This window comes from Sarcophilus harrisii, chromosome 1 (genome assembly GCF_902635505.1).
Source record: "Sarcophilus harrisii chromosome 1, mSarHar1.11, whole genome shotgun sequence".
NCBI classification, from domain to species: Eukaryota; Metazoa; Chordata; class Mammalia; order Dasyuromorphia; family Dasyuridae; genus Sarcophilus; species Sarcophilus harrisii.
Window position 1 is genome coordinate 702,119,585 of NC_045426.1, and position 21,842 is coordinate 702,141,426.

Below are 21,842 nucleotides of genomic sequence, written 5' to 3' on the forward strand. Positions count from 1 at the left end.
CCTGACGCCTCGCCAATAATAATAATAACAAAAATAAAAGATGGCACCTGGCTACGTTTGGTTTTTGGCCAGCGTCCACCAGCCACAGGACATCCCCTCCCCATCCCAGTTCTCCTTGATATGTTGCCTTCTCCTATCCAAAGGAGGCCCCGAAGCCCAAGTCTGCCTTTGGCTCCAGATCCCTAGCGCTCAGCATAGCTGTAATACCCACTCATTCTATCTGTCTCTCTGTGACGACTAAAAATGCTCCAGAGACATCATTTCTGGTAATTTAATCATTTTATTAATAAAGACAGTAGGTTATTAATAACAGCGTGGTTGTTTGGTCGTCTCCCTGAAGCCAGAGACCCCTGTGGGCTTGTGGGTTAGATAGATCCGTGGAGAAGGTTTCTGAGGGATGGAAATCCACTCACGTTAGTTAACACAGTGGGAGGTATAGGCTATAGTAAACTAAAGGTCTTGGAGTATCTATCTATCTATCTATCTATCTACCTACCAAGCACATCCCTTCTTCCCTCCCTCCCTCCCTCCCTCCCTTCCTTCCTTCCTTCCTTCCTTCCTTCCTTCCTTCCTTCCTTCCTTCCTTCCTCCCTCCCTCCCTTCCTTCCTTCCTCCCTCTCTCCCTCCTATTTTCCTCTCTCTTTCCCTCCTTTTTTCCTCCCTCACTTCTCCCTCCTTCCCTCCTTTTTTCCTCCCTCCTTCTCTTCCTCCCTCCTCCCCTCCCTTCCCCCCATCCATCCTCCCATCCATTTCTCTAGATCTCTGGCCTCCAATGTGGGTTTGAGGCATCAGCCGAGCAGGGTGAAGTGGGAGGCCTTCTGCCTCCTTATTAATAATCTCTCTCTCTTCTCTCCTTCCCTTGTGGTCTCCATGTGTCTAGTCCCAGGGACAGTCTGGTCGATGTCTCCTCTGTGTCCATAAAGCCTCATTGCGTGTTGTCTCGTGCGGACTCCCATCTCATCTCATCTCCCCCGCCTGCTTCACCATGGCCATCTCATCACGCCTCGCCCTGTGGGAGCAAAAGGAAAGTCTCACCCTGCCCGATGGGCACTGCCCCGGGGCAGGCCCTGCCCTTGGACCTCTCCGGCCCCTAGAACCGCTCCTGCTGGACCCAGGGCCCCGGGGCCCTTTGCCTTTGCCCCCTTTTTGAAAGCATCTCCCAGGGATAGGAAAATGGGCTTCCCCTCGCCCCTTCTCACTGCTGCTTTGTGTGTTCAATCCTCTGAGGGGGCCGGCAGATAATCCTGAGGGTCAGAGAGGACCCCTCTCTCGCTCTGGCTGCCCCCCTCTGTCCTCTCCTCACTCATTACTAAGCCTGCAGAAGTTGGCCAGAGATAAGAGATGTGGCTGATACCAGATACCGGGTATCTGGGCTGATACCCAGATAACAGTGTCTGGGAGGTGTGGCTGGTAAGGAGAGAGTCCCGTAGCTGGGGCTCCGGACCCATCTCTGGTTTGTCTGCCATTTCCTCACCTTATCACAGCCTCATTTACAGATGGGGAAATTGAGACTTAGGGACATGAAGGAGGGACCAGTCTCAGCTTTGCCCCCGATTGATTCCTTCCCACATTCTCATCAGCACAGAGCCCAGGCGGCCTCCCCAGGCCGATGCCTCATTTGGCCGCGGCATCTGTGGGCCGAAGGACAATCATGGGGAGGCAGGTTAAAAAACCCTAATGAAAATTATGGGATTTTACTTAATTTCAGTTCCAGTTGTGACCAAGGATGATGGGAGCTTCCCACCCGACATCGGATTCATTTCCCCTCGTGTGTGTGGTAGATTGGCTGATGTCTTCTCTCTAGGGTTTCTCAGTCCCCTTGCTGTCTAGCCCAGCAAACCCCGGAGACACAAGTGCTGGTACTGGAGCCTTAGGCTCTGGGTTCAAATCCTGTCCCAGAAGCCTTGAGTCCAACTGATCTGCCAGGTACTAGCTATGTCATCTCTGCTAAGCCGTGTCCCTGACCCTCACCAAGGAAAGATCCTGCAGGTCAGATTGCGGATGCAGAACCGTCCAGTGTCCAAAGAACCATGTCCTCCATTCTCCTACGCGATGTGCCCAGGGAGGGATGAGGCTGCAAGCTAATACTTAATGTTCTCCCAGATCAAATGAGACAATGTACAAAGAGAATGGTAAATGTGGGGAAGGAAGCCTTGCTTGGACTCTGTGCAAAATCAGGAAAACATTCAGCTCCTTCGGGCCTCTGTGAAATTAGGGAGTTGGACTAAAGGGCCTCTAAATTCCCTCTGGCTCTGAATCTATGGCCCTTACAATATTATTTAAAGGAAACAATTATTTAATAATTCATTGTAATTATAAAATTGCAATCATTTGATATTCATGGCACAAATTATTTAATATGTATAATATTCAACTCATTTATTAAACATTCAGGGTTCATAATCAACATTAAAATTGTTCGATAAATGTTTACTATTTATAATAAACATTAAAATCACTTAATAAATACTTATAATAAATGCTTAAATCATTTAACAAATAAGTGATATTTCTAATAAGCATTTAAATTATTTGAGTCTTAAATTTATTTATTTATTTGATTATGAAATTTATTTAAAATTAAAATTTAAAATATTCGATAAATATTTATTTATTGCTTATTTAGAAAATATTTACAATACATTTAAAATTATTTCATGAATATTTAACATTTATAATGAATATTAACCTGTTCAATAAACATTTATAAATGCTTACATCATTTAAAAAACATTTGTAATAAATAAATTATTTGATAAGTATTTAAAAATTACTTAGAAAATAGTTACAAAAAATTAAAAAATTACTTGATGAATATTTAATATTTATAATGAACATTGACCTGTTCAATAAATATTTATAAATGCTTACACGATTTAGAAAACATTTATAATAAATATTTTAATAAAATTGCAAATAAATAAATAAATAAAATATTTGATAAATATTTATAAGAAATGCTTGAATTATTTAGGAAACATTTGTAAAAATGGAAAATGATTTAATATTTATGGTAAACATTTTTATTCAATAAATATTTATAAATGTTTACATTATTTAGAAAACATTTATAATAAATGTTTAAATTAAAAATAAATAAATAGATATTTGATAAATATTTCTGACAAATTCTTAAGTTATTTAGAAAATATTTACGATACATTTAAAATTATTTAGCATTTTTAGTAAATATTGAACTTATTCAATAAACATTTACAAATGCTTACATTATTTAGAAATTAAAATTATTTAATATTTTTAGTAAACATTGAACTTATTCAATAAATATTTATAAATCCTTACATTATTTAGAAAACATTTATAATAGATATTTAAATTATTTGATAAATATTTATAATTTTATATAAATAAGTATATAAATATATATTATATATTTTATATTATTATAACATAATAATATATTATATTAAAATATACATTATATATTTATTTGTATTTATATATCTATATCTAATTATACAAATATATAAATAAATTATTTAGAGAATATGTATAAGTATTTAAATTATCTAATGATTCTTTAATAAATAATATTCCGTTATCATTTAACAAAATTTAAATAGGGTTGTAAAGAATCCCTTTTTTACGAGGAGTTTAATATCCCACATCTATTAGGTTCCAAGGGGAGAATTCAAACTCACCTCTTCCTGACTCCAAATCCAGTGCTGGCTCTATTCCGTGGGGCTTAGGTTTACTAAGGAGGGAGGGGAAGAGCGAAGGGCGTCCATCCACTTGGCCATCTTGGCCAGGGATTTCCATCGCCTTGCATCATGCTGGAAGACGCTCCCATTCTGCCTAAGTCTCCTGCTCCCTGTTCTGTGATAACCTTCCCTACATGCCCCTGCTCATGCATGTCCACCACGTGCCCCTTCACTCTGGCTTCACAGTGGGCTTTGTTCTTTTGGGGTCACCTCTGGGCTCTTACTTCTCTTCTCTTTTTACGAAACAGATCAGGGAAGAGGACAAAAGCCCCCCACCCTCGTCACCACCTCCCCTTTTCTCTGTCATTCCGGGGGGCTTCATCAGACAACTGGTTCGAGAAACAGAAAAAGAATCCAAGGAAGCGAAACGGAAAAAACAGACGTTGGCCAACTCCCAAGAACAGACAGTAAGTCATCCAGCCCCCCCAGGCCAACAAGCTACATTTCTGCCTTTAAAACATGTTTTATGGCTACTTTAAAAAAACCATTTCAGGATCTCCACTCATGGACCCTTTTTACAAAGGAAAAAGTTAAACATAAGTGAACGACCCGATGAATTTGTCTGACAGTGAATGCAGTCTTCTTCACCTGTCGCCCCAGCCCCATTCTGCCAAGGAGCTGCTGCTATTCAGTCAAATCCGACTCTTTGTGACCCCATTTGGGGTTTTCTGGGCCAAAATACTGGAATGTTTTGCCATTTCCTTCTTTAACTCATTTACAGATGAGGAAACTGAGGCAAACGGGGGAAGTGACTTGTTCAGGGTCACTCATTTAGTGATCCCCCCCAATGGCTTCCTCATTTCTCTCCCTGACTCCAGCCTCTTCCATGTCTAATTTATCCTCTCCCCAGTAACTAATTTAATATTCCTGAATTGCTGCTCTGATCCATGTATTCCCCTGCTCCAAAACCTCCGATGGCTCCCTATTACCTGTAGGGATTGGGGGATTTGAACTCGGGAAGATGACTCTTCCTGACTCCTCCTTACCAAGGGGAGGGAAGTCTATTTTATCATCCATGACTCATATTTCAGTAGCAATTTGCTCATCTGTATAATGGGGCTATTCCTTAAGACTGAGGTGAAGAGAACTATTTAGCAGTGGTTCCAATCCACAGACGAGAGGTTCATGAGCACATATGGGGAACCAAACATGATCATTATGTATTTTTTTCAAGGAACAGATATTAATAGTATTGCTACTTTCAAGTTGAGGAAGTTGGAAATCTCTGAAATGAATGCAGCAGCTGCTGGGGGGGGTGCATTGGAAAGTGCTCCTATCTCTGTCATTGCTGTCTATGTGACCTTAGTCAAGTCACATGGTCTTGGGACTCAGTTTCCCCATTTAGAAAATGAGATGGTTGCGATCTAGATCTTTCAGATCTACCTCTATTTTCCTGAAGGGGAATGACAGCCCTGGAGACTGTTGCTATAAGGTTATAGAAATGTGAGTTGTAACTGAAAAATCTTCCTTCACAACTCTGGGCTGGTCAGGTATTGTTATCCCCATTTTACAGATGGGAAGACAGAGTTAGGTTCTACCTTGCCTATCCGTTTGGACTGTTGGCCTGAGTGTCTCCTTAGAGTGAGAGTCCTGGATTGGGGACTGGAGAAATTTGGAATGCCACCCCATCCCCCCGCCCCCACCCCCACCCCTGCTGAGATGGTTGTCCAGGAGCTGAGGGTGCAGACGGGTAACAACTGGCCAGGAAGCAGCTGGGAAGCTGACACAGGATCTCATCGAGCCTGGGCTCCCTCCTCACAGCTGTTGAGCAGAGTAGTGGGGGTGGGGTGGGGGGAGGCTGCAAAGACTGGGGGGGGGGGTTCCACCTCTGACTCCTCATGGTCTGCAATGCCCAGAAAAGTGCCAGATCCCAGGGAAATTCTAGTCAACTTCTCCTGAGCCTCAGTTTCCCCTTCTGTAAAGTGGGAGCCATACTGTCGAATTTTGATTTAAGGATAAAGGAAGATAATATATGTAAAGCACTTTACTCATGTAAAACCTAGGAAAGGTCAGGGATAATCAATCCCTGTTTGCTCCTCGGTTTAGTTTAATTCAAAAGGAATCAGACAAGAGTAGGATATGCAAGGGGGGGGGGGGGCGCATGGAAGGCTTCCTTAACTGCCTAAGTATGAGGAACTCCTGGTGTGGGAAAGTCTCTTCGCCAATGCAGATCCCAACAGGCTGGGACTCAATAGTCCCTGATCCTTGGAAAGGCCAAATGATTGGATTAGAGATTGGCAGCGAGTCCGGGGCTGGGCCAGTATCGGAACCCGTGTTTTTGTGACCACAAGCCCGGCATTCATTCAGAACCAGGACTTTCCCCGTAGCTCTAAGGCAGCTAAGGCGCGATAGTGCACAAAGTTTGGAGTCAAAAAGACTCGTTTTGTGAGTTCAAACCTGGCTCAGATATTTCCTGGCTGGGTGATCCTGGGCAGGTCACATGACCCCGCCTGCCTCAGTTTCCTCATCTGTAAAATGAACCGGAGAACGACGTGCCAAACCCCTCACACAAGAAAACCCCAAACGGGGTCACGGCTGAACGAGAGCAGATCTAAGATTTCAGGGGGGTGGGGGCTCCCTCTGCCCAAACCCATGGGCTTAATGTTTGAAAATGTGTCTTATCCGGGGCCTCAGAGCGACTGAGAGCTCCCCTCCCCCTGCAATTCTAGTCCTGCTCGGTTAAGATACAGGGAAACTTTGGGCACTTCCCACGGGAAACAGCGGTGACCACGGCTAGAATGAGGAAGGTTGGGTCACACTTGCATAGCGCTTTTGGGCCGGCGGGGCACTGCTTCATTCCCATTTTACAGATGAGGAAGCCGAGGCACAGAGGGGCTGAGCAGAAGAGTTTATAAGATTACAGCCCAGGGAACATTTGAAAAGGAGGACCCAGGAAGAGCTTTTCATGCTCTTGGGGCGGACGGCTGCCGCGTTGAAATAAGGACCCGGCCGCTGGGGGGCTGGAGGGAGGGAGTGGACTTGGCGCATGGCCGGGGGTGGGGGTGGGGGTGGGGGGCTGCAGGGAGGGAGTGGACTTGGCGCATGGCCGGGGGGGGGGGTGGGGGGCTGCAGGGAGGGAGTGGACTTGGCGCATGGCCGGGGGTGGGGGGGGGGGGCTGCAGGGAGGGAGGGACTTGGCGCATGGCCGGGGGTGGGGTGGGGGGGGGGCCAGGGAGGGATGGCTTGGCCGGTGGGGTGGGGGGGGGGGGGGGGGGGGGGGGGGGGGGAGGGGGGGATTTCCTCGACCCGGGGGACGGGAGGACGGGCCGGCCGTCCCACAAACTGCCCCGCCGCCGGGAGCCGGGACCAAGGGACCAGCCCCCGGGGGGGGGGGAGGGAGAGGAAGGGGGAGGGGGGGGGGGAGAGCTGAGGCCTGCGGGCGGGCGTGCATGCACAGTCCAGAAAGGCCGAGGGCCGCTTGTTGGGGGGGAAGGGAGGGGGGTCTGAGGGCGCACCCACCAAGGGGGGCTTGTCGAGACGACCCGTGATCCCCGACAGCAGCTGGCTGGGGGAGGGGCAGCCGCGGGGCCGTTTCGGCCAGTCCGGACACGGCCAGTCCGAGCCGGGCGGGGCCGGGCCCGCAGGGCCCGGGACCACCGGGAATGCCGGGAGGCGGAGCCCGCCGGGGGGGGGGAGGCTGCCGGGAGCGGCCCGGGACACGCTCCTTGCGGGGGAGGGGCAGCCTCGCGGCCCCGGGGCCTCTATACCTCCGGAAAGCCCCGGACGGCGGCTCTTTCTACGTGAACCTCAGAGCAGCTCTTGGGTTTTACCCATAAGGTTGGTCCCGGGGTCGCATTTCCGTGATCCTTCCAGTCTGGGAAAGCCCTTTACTAGTGTCTGTCATTTGCCTCTGGCAACAGCCTGGGAGGCCCGTTATTGCTTCCCGGTCTTAGAGATGAGGAAACTAGGTCAGGTTCACACAACGAGCAAGTGTCTGAGGCTGCATCTGAACTCGGCTCTCCCGGCTCCGAGCCCGGGACCCTGTGCCTTATGGGGTCACCCAGCGGCCCAAGGAAGGAGAGAGACAGAGACACAGAGAGAAACACGGCGATGGAGGCCGAGAGAGACAGAGATGGAGAGAGATATTGAGAGAGAGAGACAGAGACAGAGAGATAGTCAGAGATGGAGAGAAAGAGACAGAGGCATGGACAGAGAGACACATAGAGAAAGAGACAAAAGAGATAGAAATACATGCAGAGAGACAGAGACACAGAGAAATAGAAACAGACACAGAGAGAAAGAGACACAGAAAAATACAGAGATGGATAGACAGAGATATGGAGAGAGAGTGACAGAGACAGACAGAGAGGGACATGAAGAACAAGATATATAGAGAAAGGCAGAGATGGTTAGTCAGAGATATGGAGAGAAAGAGACAGAGACATGTACACAGAGACACAGAGATAGAGAAAAAGACATGCAAGAGAGACACATAGAGAAAGACTGAGACAAAAGAGATAGAAATACATGCAGAGAGACAGAGATACAGAGAAAGAGAGATAGACACACACAGAGAGACAGAAAAAGACAAGAGAGGGATAGAGATATGAAGAGTGACAGACAGAGACAGAGAGGGATATAGAGAGAGATACATAAGAAAGGCAGAGATGGATAGATAGAGATATAGAGAGAAGGACAGACAAGAGAGACAGAAAGAGACATGGAGAGAGAGAAAGACAGAGACAACACAGAGACAGAGACAGTCACAGAGGCACCGAGCCGTGCCATGGAAGCTCAGTTCTAGGTAAGAAATGGGGGACAGCTCACTTAGCAGAGCCCAGGCTGCTTTCCTGGACAGAGTCCGACTGCCAGGAGGAGCTAAATGCCCCCTTGGCTCCCCAAATGCCCCCGATCCAAAGTAACATTTCCACAAACTCCAGGAAAGTCTCCCTGCCCACCCCACCAGCCCCGGGTAAGAAGCATCTTCTGGATCCCGAGCTGGACTGGTCCTGGGGCCCTGTGTCCGCATCTCAGAATCAGGGGAGAGGAGAGTGTATCACATAGCAGTATTCCAGAACCTTGGGTTCCCCGGATCCTGAGCCTTGGGGACGCTCAGCCAGGTTGCAGCCCTCCCCTTACCGTCCCTGGCCAAGTCATTGGCCGCTGTCTGAGGAGCCCGGGCTGGGGGAACCCCCCACTCTTGCTTTTGGAAAGCCTGGGTCGGCTTCCCTGCCCGGTGCTAAGTCTCTCTAACTCCCCAGCCTGGTCCCTGGATGACAGACGCCCAGACGGCCCCGGCCTGCCCCAATGACAAGAGGGACGGTCATTAAGCGGCTCGCCAGCTCTCCCGACCTGCCAGGGCTCGTGCTCGGTTGGCGCCGCTTTCACAGGCTCTGGATCGCCTCCATTCAGGGGCCGAGGGCTTTCTGTTGCAGTGGGCCCTGCATGGAGGGCCTTTCAGCAGGGAGGCTTGGGCAGCGACCAGCTGGGAGATAAAGTCTTTGTGCCCAGTCTGGGCTCAGCTGGGGAGACCTGGTTAAAATGTGCCAGAAAGTCCCTGCCCGCAGAGATGATGCTCTAGTTGGGGAGATCACAGACAGGCTTCCAGCTAGATGAGGTAAAAGGCTGCAGGGGTAGGGCCCAAGGGAGGTGGGAGTGGGGTAGGGACTTCAGGATGTTTTGGGAAGGCTTGAACCCTGGCAAGATGGAGCCCAGCTCGATGCCTTTGGCGAGATCAGTGCTGTAGTTGGTAGTTGCCACCATAAATTGAGAGCAAGGTTGTCTTTTACCTCTTTTTGTACCCCCAGCACTCAGCTCAGTGCCTGGCACAAGATGAATTGGTCATTGGTTGGGCTCTGATGGGCTCAGAGTGGATGTAACTAGCAATCATTTCTTGGTTTTGGCCAGAACCCTTGAGAGTCTTTCCTTCCCAGACTGGGTTTTTTGGCCATTCTTTGCCTCATTTCTTGCCTAGCCTTAATCATTGAATGGATGTTGCCTCAGTCAGACGGAGACCTGCTGAAGACCGGAGCCTAAAAGGGCTGAGGTCTCCCACTGCATCTGGGGCCATCTTCAGTCGTCCCGCTCTATCTCTGGCCCCCGGACCCAGATGGCTCTGAAGGGGAAAGGGAGGGAGGTGCCCTTGCCCAGCCGTCCCTCTCCCGAATTTAACTCACTACATGTCGTGATTCTCTCTGACAATGAAGGACAAACAGCAATAGCGATAATGAACAGATGAATAGGAAGCTCAGAGGAGAAGGCACTGGGAGCATGGGATATATAATATATAACTATAAATAATTAGCTAGTATTTATAAAGTACTTTATATGCTCCTTAATCTCATGGCACATCTTCATGAGTTCAAATCCAGCCTCAGACTCTTACTAGCTGTATGACCGTGGGCAAGTCACTTCATCCTGTCTACCTCAGTTTCCTCATCTGTAAAATGAGCTGGAGAAGGAAATGGGAAATCATTGCAGTATCTTTGCCAAGAAAACACCAAATGGGATCACAGAGCGGTGGACGTGACTGGAAAACGACTCAACAACCACCACAAAAATCTTATTCCTCACAATCTGCGAGTTAGAGACTGTATCTCTGTTTTACAAAAAAGTGAAGAGGTTCAATGACTCTTCAACCGCTTCAGTCTCTTGCCAAGAAAACATCAAATGGGATCACAGAGAGTTGGATGTGACTGAAAAATGATTGAATGACAATCACAAAAATTTCATTCCATTTTCACAACCTGTGAGTCAGAAGTTGTATCCCTGTTTTATAAATAATCAAAGGGGTTCAATGACTCTCTCAAGATGAATTCAAGTGTCTTGGTCAGCTTATTCTGTTCATTATCCAGAGACAAAGGAAAGCAAAGACGTACACACTAAAAAAATTGGCTTCTGCTCTGGCAGAGCTTATAATTGACCAAGGCAATGGTTTTCAAAGTGTGATCTAGGGGCTCAAAGTGAAAACTGTTTATTTGTCTGTTAAAATGCACTTCCCTCTTCCAACCACCCATCTCTGAGACGTTGGATTTTCTTCCCGCGCCTCAGCCAAAACAACAGATTCCAAGAGACTTGAATGCAGAAGCACACAGGCGAATCCAGCTGTGTTTTATTAAGACCGACATCAAAGAGATTTCCAAAAATAGGCAAAATAACAAAGGCCCTAATTTTTTAAATCAGCCAACAAGTATTTAAATTTCTTTGTGCCGTCAGCACTTAGCAGAGTCCTAGGCAAAAATAGCAGAAAATTAGTTGTTTTTCATTTTAAAATGTTATTTATGCTTTTGAGTAATGGATTTATTATTTCTTAAAAGATACATTAAGGAACATTTAAAAATGTATAACTTTCATTTTCTAATATAGCAAGTATGGATAGATATGATTCATGTAAAGAAAAACTTTTTGGAGTCTTTAATAATTTTTTAAGGATATAAATGAGTTGCTGAGACCAAAAAAGTTTGAGCCCCTTTGTCCTGGGAAGTTGGGAAGATCCAATCAGTTTGGTCCCAATGCAAAGTCTGGCTGAATGTTGTTTTCTCTCGTAGGTCCCAGAAAATAGTGATAGCTCTGCCCAGAGGAGCCCCCAGGGTAGCCAGTCTGACCCAGCATCCCCCAGTCCCAGCGCTGCTGTCGAGAACATTCCGAATGAGAAGGAAGGGATGGCCAGCCCGGAGCCAGTGCTGATGAGCAGCATAAATGGGGAGAACCCACAAGGCAAGGGCACTGTGGAGACCACTCCCAGGAAGCCGCAGCCCCTCAAGAGGGCCAGGAAGACCAGTGATGTCCTGCTGATGGTGGCCAAGCTCAATTCAGAATTCCCTAAGCCAGAGCAGAGATTTCCCCGGACTGACTCTCTGACCCCTAAGCCTTCTTCCTCCATTCCAGACCGCGAGGGCCACGTGAATCCCCCAGCAGATCAACAGAAAGGGCAACATTCAGGGGACACTCGTGGCCCACAGGAAGCTACCGAGGACTCTGCTGAGAAGGCGGAGAAATCAGGGACAGTGGGCAGCCCGGGCTCCACAAGCGCGCCTGCCAAGAAGAGTGAAAAGCCTCAGATCAAAGCTGGCAAAGTCGGTGTCCCGGTGACCAAGGGGCTAAAAGGAGGGGAACCCCAGAGTAAAGAGGTCCTGGGGACCCAGCCCCAAGCCAAAGGGGGGGAGCAGGGAGGCGAGGCTGTGGTGAAAGTAGCAAAGGAGGACAGAGCCCAAATGCCCCAAGTAGAGGGGGCCCAACCCCCCACAAATGGAGAGGCAGGGGATCAGCCCCAAAGCAAGCCAGGAAAGGCAGGTCTCCTTAAGGACGCAGCGGGGACAGGGAAGGAGGTTCAAAGCAAAGTGGGGAAGGGAGACAGAGCCCACATGCAGATGAAAAAGTGGGGCGAATCCCTGAACAAATGGAGAAAGAGGAGTGGGTCCCAGAGTCAGGTGGGCAAAGACAGTGAATCTTCCAGCCAGGTGAAGGAGAGTGAGCCCCAGAGTCAGGGGGCAGAGGAAAGGAAACCCCAAAATCAGACGGGGAAGGAATGCGGGTCTCAGAGTCAGGTGGAGCAGAGGGATGAGAAGGGGACTTGTGTCCAAAGCAAAGAGGGAAAGGAAGATGACGCCTCCCAAAGGGAAGAGGGTGGGAATGAAGCTCTCAAAGAAGGAAAGGAGGTTCATGAACCTCCGACCACAGAGAAAAAGGAAGGTGTGCCTGAAAACAAGGAGGAGACCAAAGAAACCCCGGAGAAGACAAAGGAGGAAGAGGAAGAGGATGGAGAGAGAGATCAAACTGTCGTTCCAAATGAGGTGAGGATGCTGCCGTCCTTGGGAGTACTGCATTGCATTGGGGAGAGGTGCAGAATCTGGGGTGGGAGGGTAAAGGGGAGAGGAAGCCACTTGCCACTGGGGAGAGCAGAGGAGCTCCTTTCTATGGAAGGGATGGTGAGCTGGCAAGGATTCTTGAGTTGGGGAGGTTTTGAGGGCTTGGATACACTCCTTTTTAGAGGAAGAAGAGGAGGAGGAGGAAAAGTAGGAGGAGGAAGAGGAGGAAAAAGGGGAGGAGGAGAAGGAGAAAGGTTGGTCTGAAGAATTGGAGAACTCCTAACTGATAGTCTGGGAGCATTTCCAGGCATGCAGGCTCTTGCTTCTTCCTTCCATTCTGAGAGTAAAAATGTAGAGTAGTCCCCAGGCCATGGGACTTAAGGAGACTTCTTGGGGTGATGCAACACTGATGTCTGACCCATTACTTTTGGACCTCAGAGTCCCTGAGGGCATTTAGAGTGCCCTCGCTGCTAAGGAGCACCAACCCACAAATTTAAAATGTCAGGGGTGGTAAAGTAGACTTTGATGCACCAGTGTCTAAGGCATTGGGATTGGAGTTAGGAAGGCTAGCTGTGTGACTTTGGGCAAATTATTTAATCTTTGCTTCAGTTTCTTCATCTTTAAAATAAAAGAATTGGTCTCAGTGGCCTCTGAGGCCTCTTCCAATTCTGGGATCTCCTATGGTCTTATTACCGTGGGCACTCTGGCCACCACAGAAGACCCACACCCATCTCTTTCTCATATGGTGTGCATCTTGTCCTTGCCTCCCTACAGATTCTCCAGAGAGGGGCTGTATGAATAGTACAAGGTGTGGTGGGCACCTATACAAGCACTCTGGTATCAACCTTTCCCTCACAATCTGATCAGCCCATCTCCTTTTCTGAGCATGTCTCTGGCAGCTTTCACAATGTGCCTGATAGGAAAGTTATCATTGCCGGTGGACCACAGCCAACTTATATTGAGGAGATTATGTTAACATGGCATGTCAGATAGTCAGGGCAGAAAGAGCCAGGTTCAAGTCTCACCTCTGAAACGCACTGGCTGTGTGGACCTCAGCAAGTCACTTATCAGGATCTCACAAGCTCTCTAAGACTTCAAGTTAGAAGATTAATCAGCATAGGAAGAAGGAATCTCTAAATCAGTGGTTCTCAAAGTATGGGCTAGAGAATCCTGGGGATCTCTGAGATCCTTTTAGAGGGTCTATAAATTCAAAAATAGTTTTTATTTTCAATATGGTAAATGTCTATAAATATAACCCAGATAAACAAAAACGCTTTGGAGAGATCCTCGATCATTTTTAATAGGATAAAGATACTGAAAACAAAAATTTGAGAACCATTGCAGTCTAAATCATAGGTCCAGGCCCAAAATTCCCATGAAAATAAAAACCACAACATCTGAGAAATCAGTGAACTGATTCTGAGTTACTAACTCAGATAAATCAGATCAGCACTTGCTCCAAAGCTAAGAATATTGGAGATTATTTACTGTGATGATTCTAAAATCTACTTTTCTTGCTCTCATCTTTCTATTGACCTCCAGTCTCACATCTCTGATTGCATCTCAGGCATCTCGAACTGTATGTCAAGTAGACACTGAAAAGTCATTATGCTCAAAACAAAACTCTATATCTCCCCCCCGCCCCCAACCCTCCTCACCTTCTATCCTCCTTATTACTCTTGAGGGTACCACCATTCTCCTAGTTCCCCAGACTCACAACAAGAATCAGCCTGGATATTCTCTCTCTCTCTCTCTCTCTCTCTCTCTCTCTCTCTCTCTCTCTCTCTCTCTCTCATCCCTAAGATCCAATTTGGTGATAAGATCTATTGATTCACCTTTGCAGCATTTCTTAACATTTTCACCTTTGTAGCATCTTTCCTCTATTTTATCTTTGTAGCATTTCCCTTCTATTTCACCCTTGTAAAATCTCTCGTCTATTTCACTCTTGTAGTATCTCTCTTCTATTTCATCTTTGTAACATCTGTGGTGTATTTCACCCTTGTACCATTTCTCCTCTATTTCACCCTTGTAGCATCTCTCCTCTATTTTATCTTTGTACCATTTCTCTTCTATTTCACCTTTGTGTCCTTTTTGTAACATCTCTCATCTATGTCATCTTTGTAACATCTCTTGTCTATTTCACTCTTGTAGTATCTTTCCTCTATTTCACCTTTCTAACATCTCTTGTCTATTTCACCTTTGTAACATCTCTTGTCTATTTCATCTTTGTAGCATCTTTTTTCTATTTCACCTTTGAGCATCTCATCAATTTCAACTGTATCACATTTCTTCATCCCCCTCCTCTCCTCCGAAACTGCTTGTACTTTGACCCACTCAAATGCATCCAATCTAAGAAGCCCTCTCTGACGTGTGTGTGTGTGTGTGTGTGTGTGTGTGTGTGTGTGTACCAGAGGAGGGTATTCTTAGATGTAGGTGACAGTAGATAGAGATACTTTTTAGCTGTGGGATCCTGGGCAAGTCACTTACCCTCTGTTTGCCCCAGTTTCTTCCTCTGTAAAGTGGGAATCATACATAATAGCAGCTAGCTACTTCCCAGGATTGTTGTGAGATGGTGTGTGTAAAGTGCTTAGCTCAGGGCTTGGCACGTAGTGAGTGTTGTGGACATGTTAGCTCTCATAATCCTTTGACTTGCTCATTTGCTAAATTTATTTCATTATTTCACTCTTTGTGCTCAGGAACTGGAGGACAGATGGTATGAAGCTGAGAAAGTCTGGCTGGTTCAGAAGGAAGGATTCACACTGGGTAACTTGTGGGTTGAGCCCCTGGGGATCACCTTACCCATAGGTCTGGGACTTGCTACCTTGGGCAAATGACCTCTCCCTTCTGAGCCTCAGTCTCCACAGCTATCAGAGAAGGGATCTGGAATAAATGATCTCTAATGTCTTAAACAGTCTAGCTTTTTCTATTCTAAGAGTCCTTCCAGCTCTGACATCCACTGTTCTAAGGTCTTTCTCAGCTCTGACAGTCTTTGTTCTAAGACGCTTTCCATCTTGGACATTCCTTATTTTAAAGCCCCTTTTGCTCTGATATTTCAGGTCCTGAGTTCCCTCACAGATCTGGATTCCATGCATATCATTTCATTCAATCTGATGTGACTAGGCCTAGAAAGGATCATCATCTACCTCTTCCCCAGTCATCCCCTTTGTCCCCTACTCTATTACCACCCTCAGACCTCCCCCGTCTCTCTGTGTGTACAATACTATGACACAGTCTTTTTTTCTGGGGGGTCTCTCCTCTTAGCGACGGTGCTGAAGCCAGATGTGGGGACCCCAGAGCTGGCTGCAGGAAGAGTGAGACTTTGCATTGATTCAGACAAATCCATCACTGAGGTGGATGAGGAGAGCATTCATCGCGTAAGTCCCCCCCACTCCACATAAGGACCCTTCTAATTGTGAGGAGGTGCTTCCCTCCAGAAACACCAATCCCACTGGGACACTTTTTACTTGGCCCCGCCATTTTATTCTGTCTGCTCCTTAGACTAGATTTTCCTTCACTGTGTAAAGTTGAAAGCTTTGCCAATGGCCTTCTCCCTTGGAAGGTTCAATGACCTTCCAGTGTCACAGACTCTGAGATAGAAAAAATGGCACAGGTCATCTGCTCTGACCATGACCTTTATCTAAAAAGTGAGCTTTTTGCCTTGTAGAACACGTGACTCTGAGCCGTGGTGCAGGCAAAAAATATAAAGAGGTCCTAGAAAGATCTAGAAACTTTCTTGAATTCGAGATACATGCCAGAGTATTTAGATATGTCTAAGATTTAAGATTTAACTGATTCTGCAGGGTCGTATCATTGAAGGAAGCTGTTTTCTCTTGGATAATATTCAATGAATCATAGATTTAGAGCTACAAGTGACCCCTGAGGTTGTTAAGTACAACCCCTTCATTTTATAGAGGGGAAATTGAGACACAAAAGGTTTTTTGTTTTTTTTTCAGTAATTTGTTTTGGGACACATAGCTAAGTAAATGTCCTGACCCCAAGTCCGGGGCCCTATTTCCTTAGTGCTATAAAGGATAGACTTCATTTAAGATTTAACTGAATAAACTGCAGGAAATATGTATTAAGCACCACTAGCTAGTTCTGAGGAGGGGCTGGGGAAAAACATCATTCAGAGAAGCCAGAGTCCCTGCCCTCAAGGAGATTACAGTGTAGTAGTAAAAGAGCTAAGATCAACCCAGAGAACTATTACAACCCAGCATCACATTACAGGGTAAGTTCATGGAGAGGCACAAAAAGTCTTATATATCGTCAGAGGGAGGTCTGGCTCATGCGGAGAGAGGGATGTGAACCTTCAGGGTGAAAAAGGGCAGCTGCTCATTGGCAGTTTGTGGAAGGCCGGGGATGGTTGAATGTGACTGAAACTGTGGTTAAGAATGACTGTTTGAAAGCTGGCCATGGGGTAAGAATCAGGAGCTTGACCCCAAGGGACTGAATGAGGTTCCTGCGCAGAAGTGATGGAGACAGATTTCCCCTAGATTTATGCTCCCTAACAATGAGAACTATTCCAAAGAGGAATGAATAGATGATCTCCATCGGTAATGAATTCCCCATCCCCGGAACTCTGCAAGCAGGGGCTGGACGACTGTTTGTCCTAGATGTTGTTCTAGTAGGAGATCTTTGTTCTGGTAGGTCTTGGATTAGACCATTTGGGTAACCCTACTTTGATGCTCCTTTCCCGTAGCTTGTGAGCTGAGAAATAAGAATAGTTCAGACATTTCTCTTAGTGTATCCCTAGTGCCTACTCTTGAACATTATAGTTCTTAAAATATAACTGATAGAGAATTTTGTGTTATATGTAATTGAAATTAATTAATAAATAGCTAATATTTATATAGCACTAACTACACACCTGGCATTGTACAATGGCTATATCACTTGATATAGTATGATACTATATCCTATTATACACACGTATATACATACTATTGCAGATACTTTATCAACAGCTCTGGGAGATAGGTGATAATATTATTTTACAGATGGAAACTGAGGTAAGCAGGATTAAGTGACTTGTCCAGGGTCACACCGCTAGGAAGCGTCTGAGGCAGAATTTCATGTTTGGCATGCTGTGAGAGTGACGGAAGTCTTGCCCCGGGACAAGGGCCAGATGGGAGGGCAGCTGTTTAATCTCTCTCCGAGGATTCAGAGGGCACCCAGCGCCTTCCTGTGGGCCTTCAGCATCACGTCCATCACTGGGAGCTCTGCGGGAGGACGGTTATAGAGTTAGGGTTTCTACAGTTCCATCAAGGCCAGATGGAGCAGAATCCACTCATGGAAGGAGTCCCTGGGGGTGTGTGTGTGTGTGTGCAGTCTCCCGGGGCTTTCCTTTGCGTCTCAGATTTGGTGGTCTGCATTTGGGGCCCCGGTCTGCTGGCCACAGGCCATTTCTAGGGCTAGGGTGTGTCTCACGGCCCCCAGGAGGACAGAACATTGGGGCAGCTAACTGTGGGACCCTTCCTAGGCCAATCCCCCGGAGCTGGATCTGGCTGAGAACCTGGCCTCCCTCCAGAGCCTGAATGAGTCCAGTGTCCTGAACACGCTTGGGCACCGATACCGGGCCCAGCTCCTGCACACCTACACGGGCCCAGACCTGATCGTCCTCCAGCCCCCAGGAGTCCCGGCTCCTGTGTCTTGGAAGGTAAGAGAGCAGTGGGGCTTCAAGAGGGGCAGGGGGGGAGACTGGGGGTTATCGGGCAGAGGCATGGGCCTCTGGTGATATGTGTTCACTCACTGAATTGAATATAAGCACCTTGAGGGCAGGGGCAATTCCCTTTAATCCTCATCCCCTAACACAGAGCCCTAATAGGTACTCAACAAATGTATATTGAATTAGATTTTATATATATATGTATATATATATATATAATAAGAATTAAAAATAAATTAATTCATCTAATTAATTTAATCAATTTACTAACCACCAATTCAGTGCTTTCCATAATAACAATAATAATGTGAACAGTTCTTATTTCTTATATGAGTGCAGGAAGGCTTGCAAGGGGATTCCATACTAGATACTGAATTGCGTGTGACTTTTGGAAGGGGGGCTGTTTACTTATTCAGCCTCTACTTCTTCATTTGTGAGGTGAGAGGGCTGGACTCGACCTCTGAGCTCCTTCCAGTCCAAACTCTTGTGATGCTAAGTGCTCTCTGTGTGATTTTGGGCATGTCACTTTAATTCCCTCAGTTTCCTTATCTGTAAAATGAGGAGATTGGATTCCATGGCCTCTGAGGTCCCTTTCAGCTCTGGGTGTAGGGTCCTGTGAATTCAGAGAGAACTCTAAGGTCAGGGAGATCCCAGGGCAATGGGACATTTCATTCAAGACCTGGGGGCTAACCCTTCTGCAAGGGAAGCTGGGAAGTAGCTGTAGCTAGAAGTCCTATTAAATCTGTCCCCAATGACTTGCATTTGTATGAGAAAAGGCAGCAGTTCTCAAGGTGTGGTCACCAAGATCCTTTCAGGAGATCCACCCAGTCAGAACCATTGGTGATGATGTTAAGATGTTTTAATTTCTTTTTTTTTTTTTTTAATAGCTTTTTGTTTTCAAAATACTTGCAAAGAGAGTTTTCAACATTCACTCCTTTTCCTCTACCTTCCTCATCCTCTAGACCACAAAGTTAAACATGTGCAGTTCTTCTAAACCTATTTCTATACTTGTCAAGCTGCACAAGCAAAATCAGATCAAAAAGGGAAAAAATGAGAAAGAAAAAAACAAGTAAGCAAACAAAAACAACAAAAAGGTGAAAATGCTGTGTTGTGATTCACACTCAGTTCCCACAGTCCTCTCTCTGGTGTAGATGGCTCTCTCCATCACAAAACCATTGGAATTGGTCTGAATCATTGTTGAAAAGAGTCACATTCATCAGAATTGATCATTGTATAATATTGATGTTGCCATGTTAAATGATCTGGTCCTGCTCCTTTCACTCAGCATCAGTTCTTGTAAGTCTTTCCAGACTTCTCTGAAATCATCCTTCTGATCGTTTCTTACAGGACAATATTATTTCATAACATTCATATACCATGTAATTTATTCAGCCATTCCCTAACTGATGTTTATCCATTCAATTTCCAGTTTCTGGTCACTACAGAGTGGGCGGCCACAAACATTTTTGCACGTGTGGGTTCCTTTCCCTCCTTTAAAATCTCTTTGGGATATAAGCCCAGTAGTAACACTGCTGGGTCAAAGGGTATGCACAGTTTGATAACTTTTTGAGCATAGTTCCAAATTGCTCTCCAGAATGGCTGGATCTGTTCCCAATTCCACTAACAATGCATCAGTGTCCCAGTTTTCCCCCATCCCCTTCAACATTTGTCATTATCTTTTCCTGTCATCTTAGCCAATCTGACAGGTGTGTGGTGATGATGTTTTAATTTCTAACATGGTAAATATTAAAAACTCTATTCCTCATAAAGAAAAGTTCCTTAAAATTGCACATGTTTAACATATATTAGATTACTTGTAATCTAGGGAAAGGGTTGAGGGTAAGGGAGAGAAAAAAAATTGGAACACTAGGTTTTGCCAGGGTGAATGTTGAAAATTATCCATGCATGTGTTTTGAAAATTAAAAAAAAAAAGCTTTAATAAAAAAAAGAAAAGTTCTTTGAGGAGCCCTCAGTAATTTTTAAGAGTATGGAAAGGGCTCTGTGACCAAAAAGTTTCAGAAAGTCTGATTGGATGGGGAGACCACTGGACTGGGATTCCTGGAGAAGGGGAGACAGCTGCCCTCAAGTATTCAGAAGACTGTTAAGGGGAGTTAGCTGAGTTCTGCTTGACCTCTTGAGGGCAAAGTTTGAAGAACTTCCTAACCATTAGTGCTCACTTCCAATTTGTCCACATGAGACGTGTGCAAGAAAAATATAGATGGCTACTTGCCAGCGCTATATAGTCTCTGAGACTACATCCAGCTCTGAAATTCTGTGATTGTCTGACCAGGTTCTGGTCTCTGCTTTGCCGCAGCTCTATTGGGCGATCCAATGAGATTCTATTTGTAAAGTCTTAACCTATCACGGGGCACGTAGTGAGGCTCCTTTTGGCCAAGCTGCTCAATCTCTCGACGCCTTGGCTAATAACAATACTCCCTGTTTGAAAGATGGTGAAGCAGAAGCTTTCTGGCCACTGTAGACGCCTCATCTTAGATGGCCGCGTTTTCTATAGCAGAGACGCCATTGGGATTCGGCTTCCAGCAGCTGATGTCAAGCTATGTCCTCACCAGTTCCATGGGAATAGTTCTTAGGGTTAGAGATTTTAAAGCTTAAAGGCATCCTGTAGGGGACTTAATTCTACGTCTTATTTTACAGATGAGGAAGCTGAGGCACAGAGTGGTTAATTTTTTCAAGAAATAAGTAACAAAGTTGGGATTATATCTCAGGGCAACCCTTAACTCCAAAAACTATGTTCTTCCATAGGATCACAGATTTTAATTGAATTCAATTCAATAAACATTTATTAAATGCCAATTACATGCCAGTTACATAGTAGGAGCTGAGAATATTTTGTAATACAATATGAAGCAAATGTAATGCCTTCAGTGGGTATGGCTCTTAGGATCAGAGATTTTAAAGCTTAAAGATATCCTATAGGTGACTTAATCCTACATCTCATTTTACAGCTGAGGAAACTGAGGCACAGAGTGGTTAATTTTTTCAAGAAATAAGTAACAAAATTGGGATTATCTCTCTTTTTTTCCTATTTTTTTATTATAATAACTTTTTATTGACAGAATCTGTGCCTGGGTAATTTTTTTTTTACAACATTATCCCTTGCACTCACTTCTGTTCCGATTTTTCCCTCCCACCCTCCACCCCCTCCCCTAGATGGCAAGCAGCCCTATATATGTTGAATATGTCCTAGTATATCCTAGATACAATGTATGTGTGCAGATCCAAACAGTTTTCTTGTTGTACAGGGAGAATTGGATTCAGAAGGTAGAAGTAACCCGGGAAGAAAAACAAAAATGCAAACAGTTTACATTCATTTCCCAGTGTTTTTTTTTTTTTCCTTTGGGTGTAGCTGCTTCTGTCCATCATTGATCAATTGAAGCTGAGTTAGGTCTCTTTGTCAAAGAAATCCGCTTCCATCAAATTACATCTTCATACAGTATTGCTGTTGACGTATATAATGATCTCTTGGTTCTGCTCATTTAAGCTTCTCTGTGTTCATCTTGCTGCTCATTTCTTACAGAACAATAATATTCCATAACATTCATATACCACAATTTACCCAACCATTCTCCAATTGATGGGCAGCCACTCAGTTTCCAGCTTCTAGCCACTACAAACAGGGCTGCCACAAAAAGTTGGGATTATATCTCACCCCTAACTCCAAAAACTATGTTCTTCCATAGGATCATA

General features: G+C 45.6%; 1 protein-coding gene across 1 annotated transcript in view; it reads left to right on the top strand.

Annotated features, from left to right (window-relative positions):
• Window positions 1-945: 945 nt before the first annotated feature.
• The window catches only part of MYO18B (myosin XVIIIB), a 305,294-nt gene continuing 284,397 nt past the window's right edge, over window positions 946-21,842 (top strand). Inside the window, exons 1-6 of the mRNA XM_031948810.1 lie at window positions 946-1,024; window positions 3,971-4,129; window positions 11,210-12,454; window positions 15,166-15,232; window positions 15,731-15,843; window positions 17,949-18,125. Coding sequence (XP_031804670.1) covers window positions 986-1,024; window positions 3,971-4,129; window positions 11,210-12,454; window positions 15,166-15,232; window positions 15,731-15,843; window positions 17,949-18,125 — 1,800 coding nt within the window. The 5' untranslated portion in view covers window positions 946-985. The remainder of the gene's footprint in view (window positions 1,025-3,970; window positions 4,130-11,209; window positions 12,455-15,165; window positions 15,233-15,730; window positions 15,844-17,948; window positions 18,126-21,842) is intronic.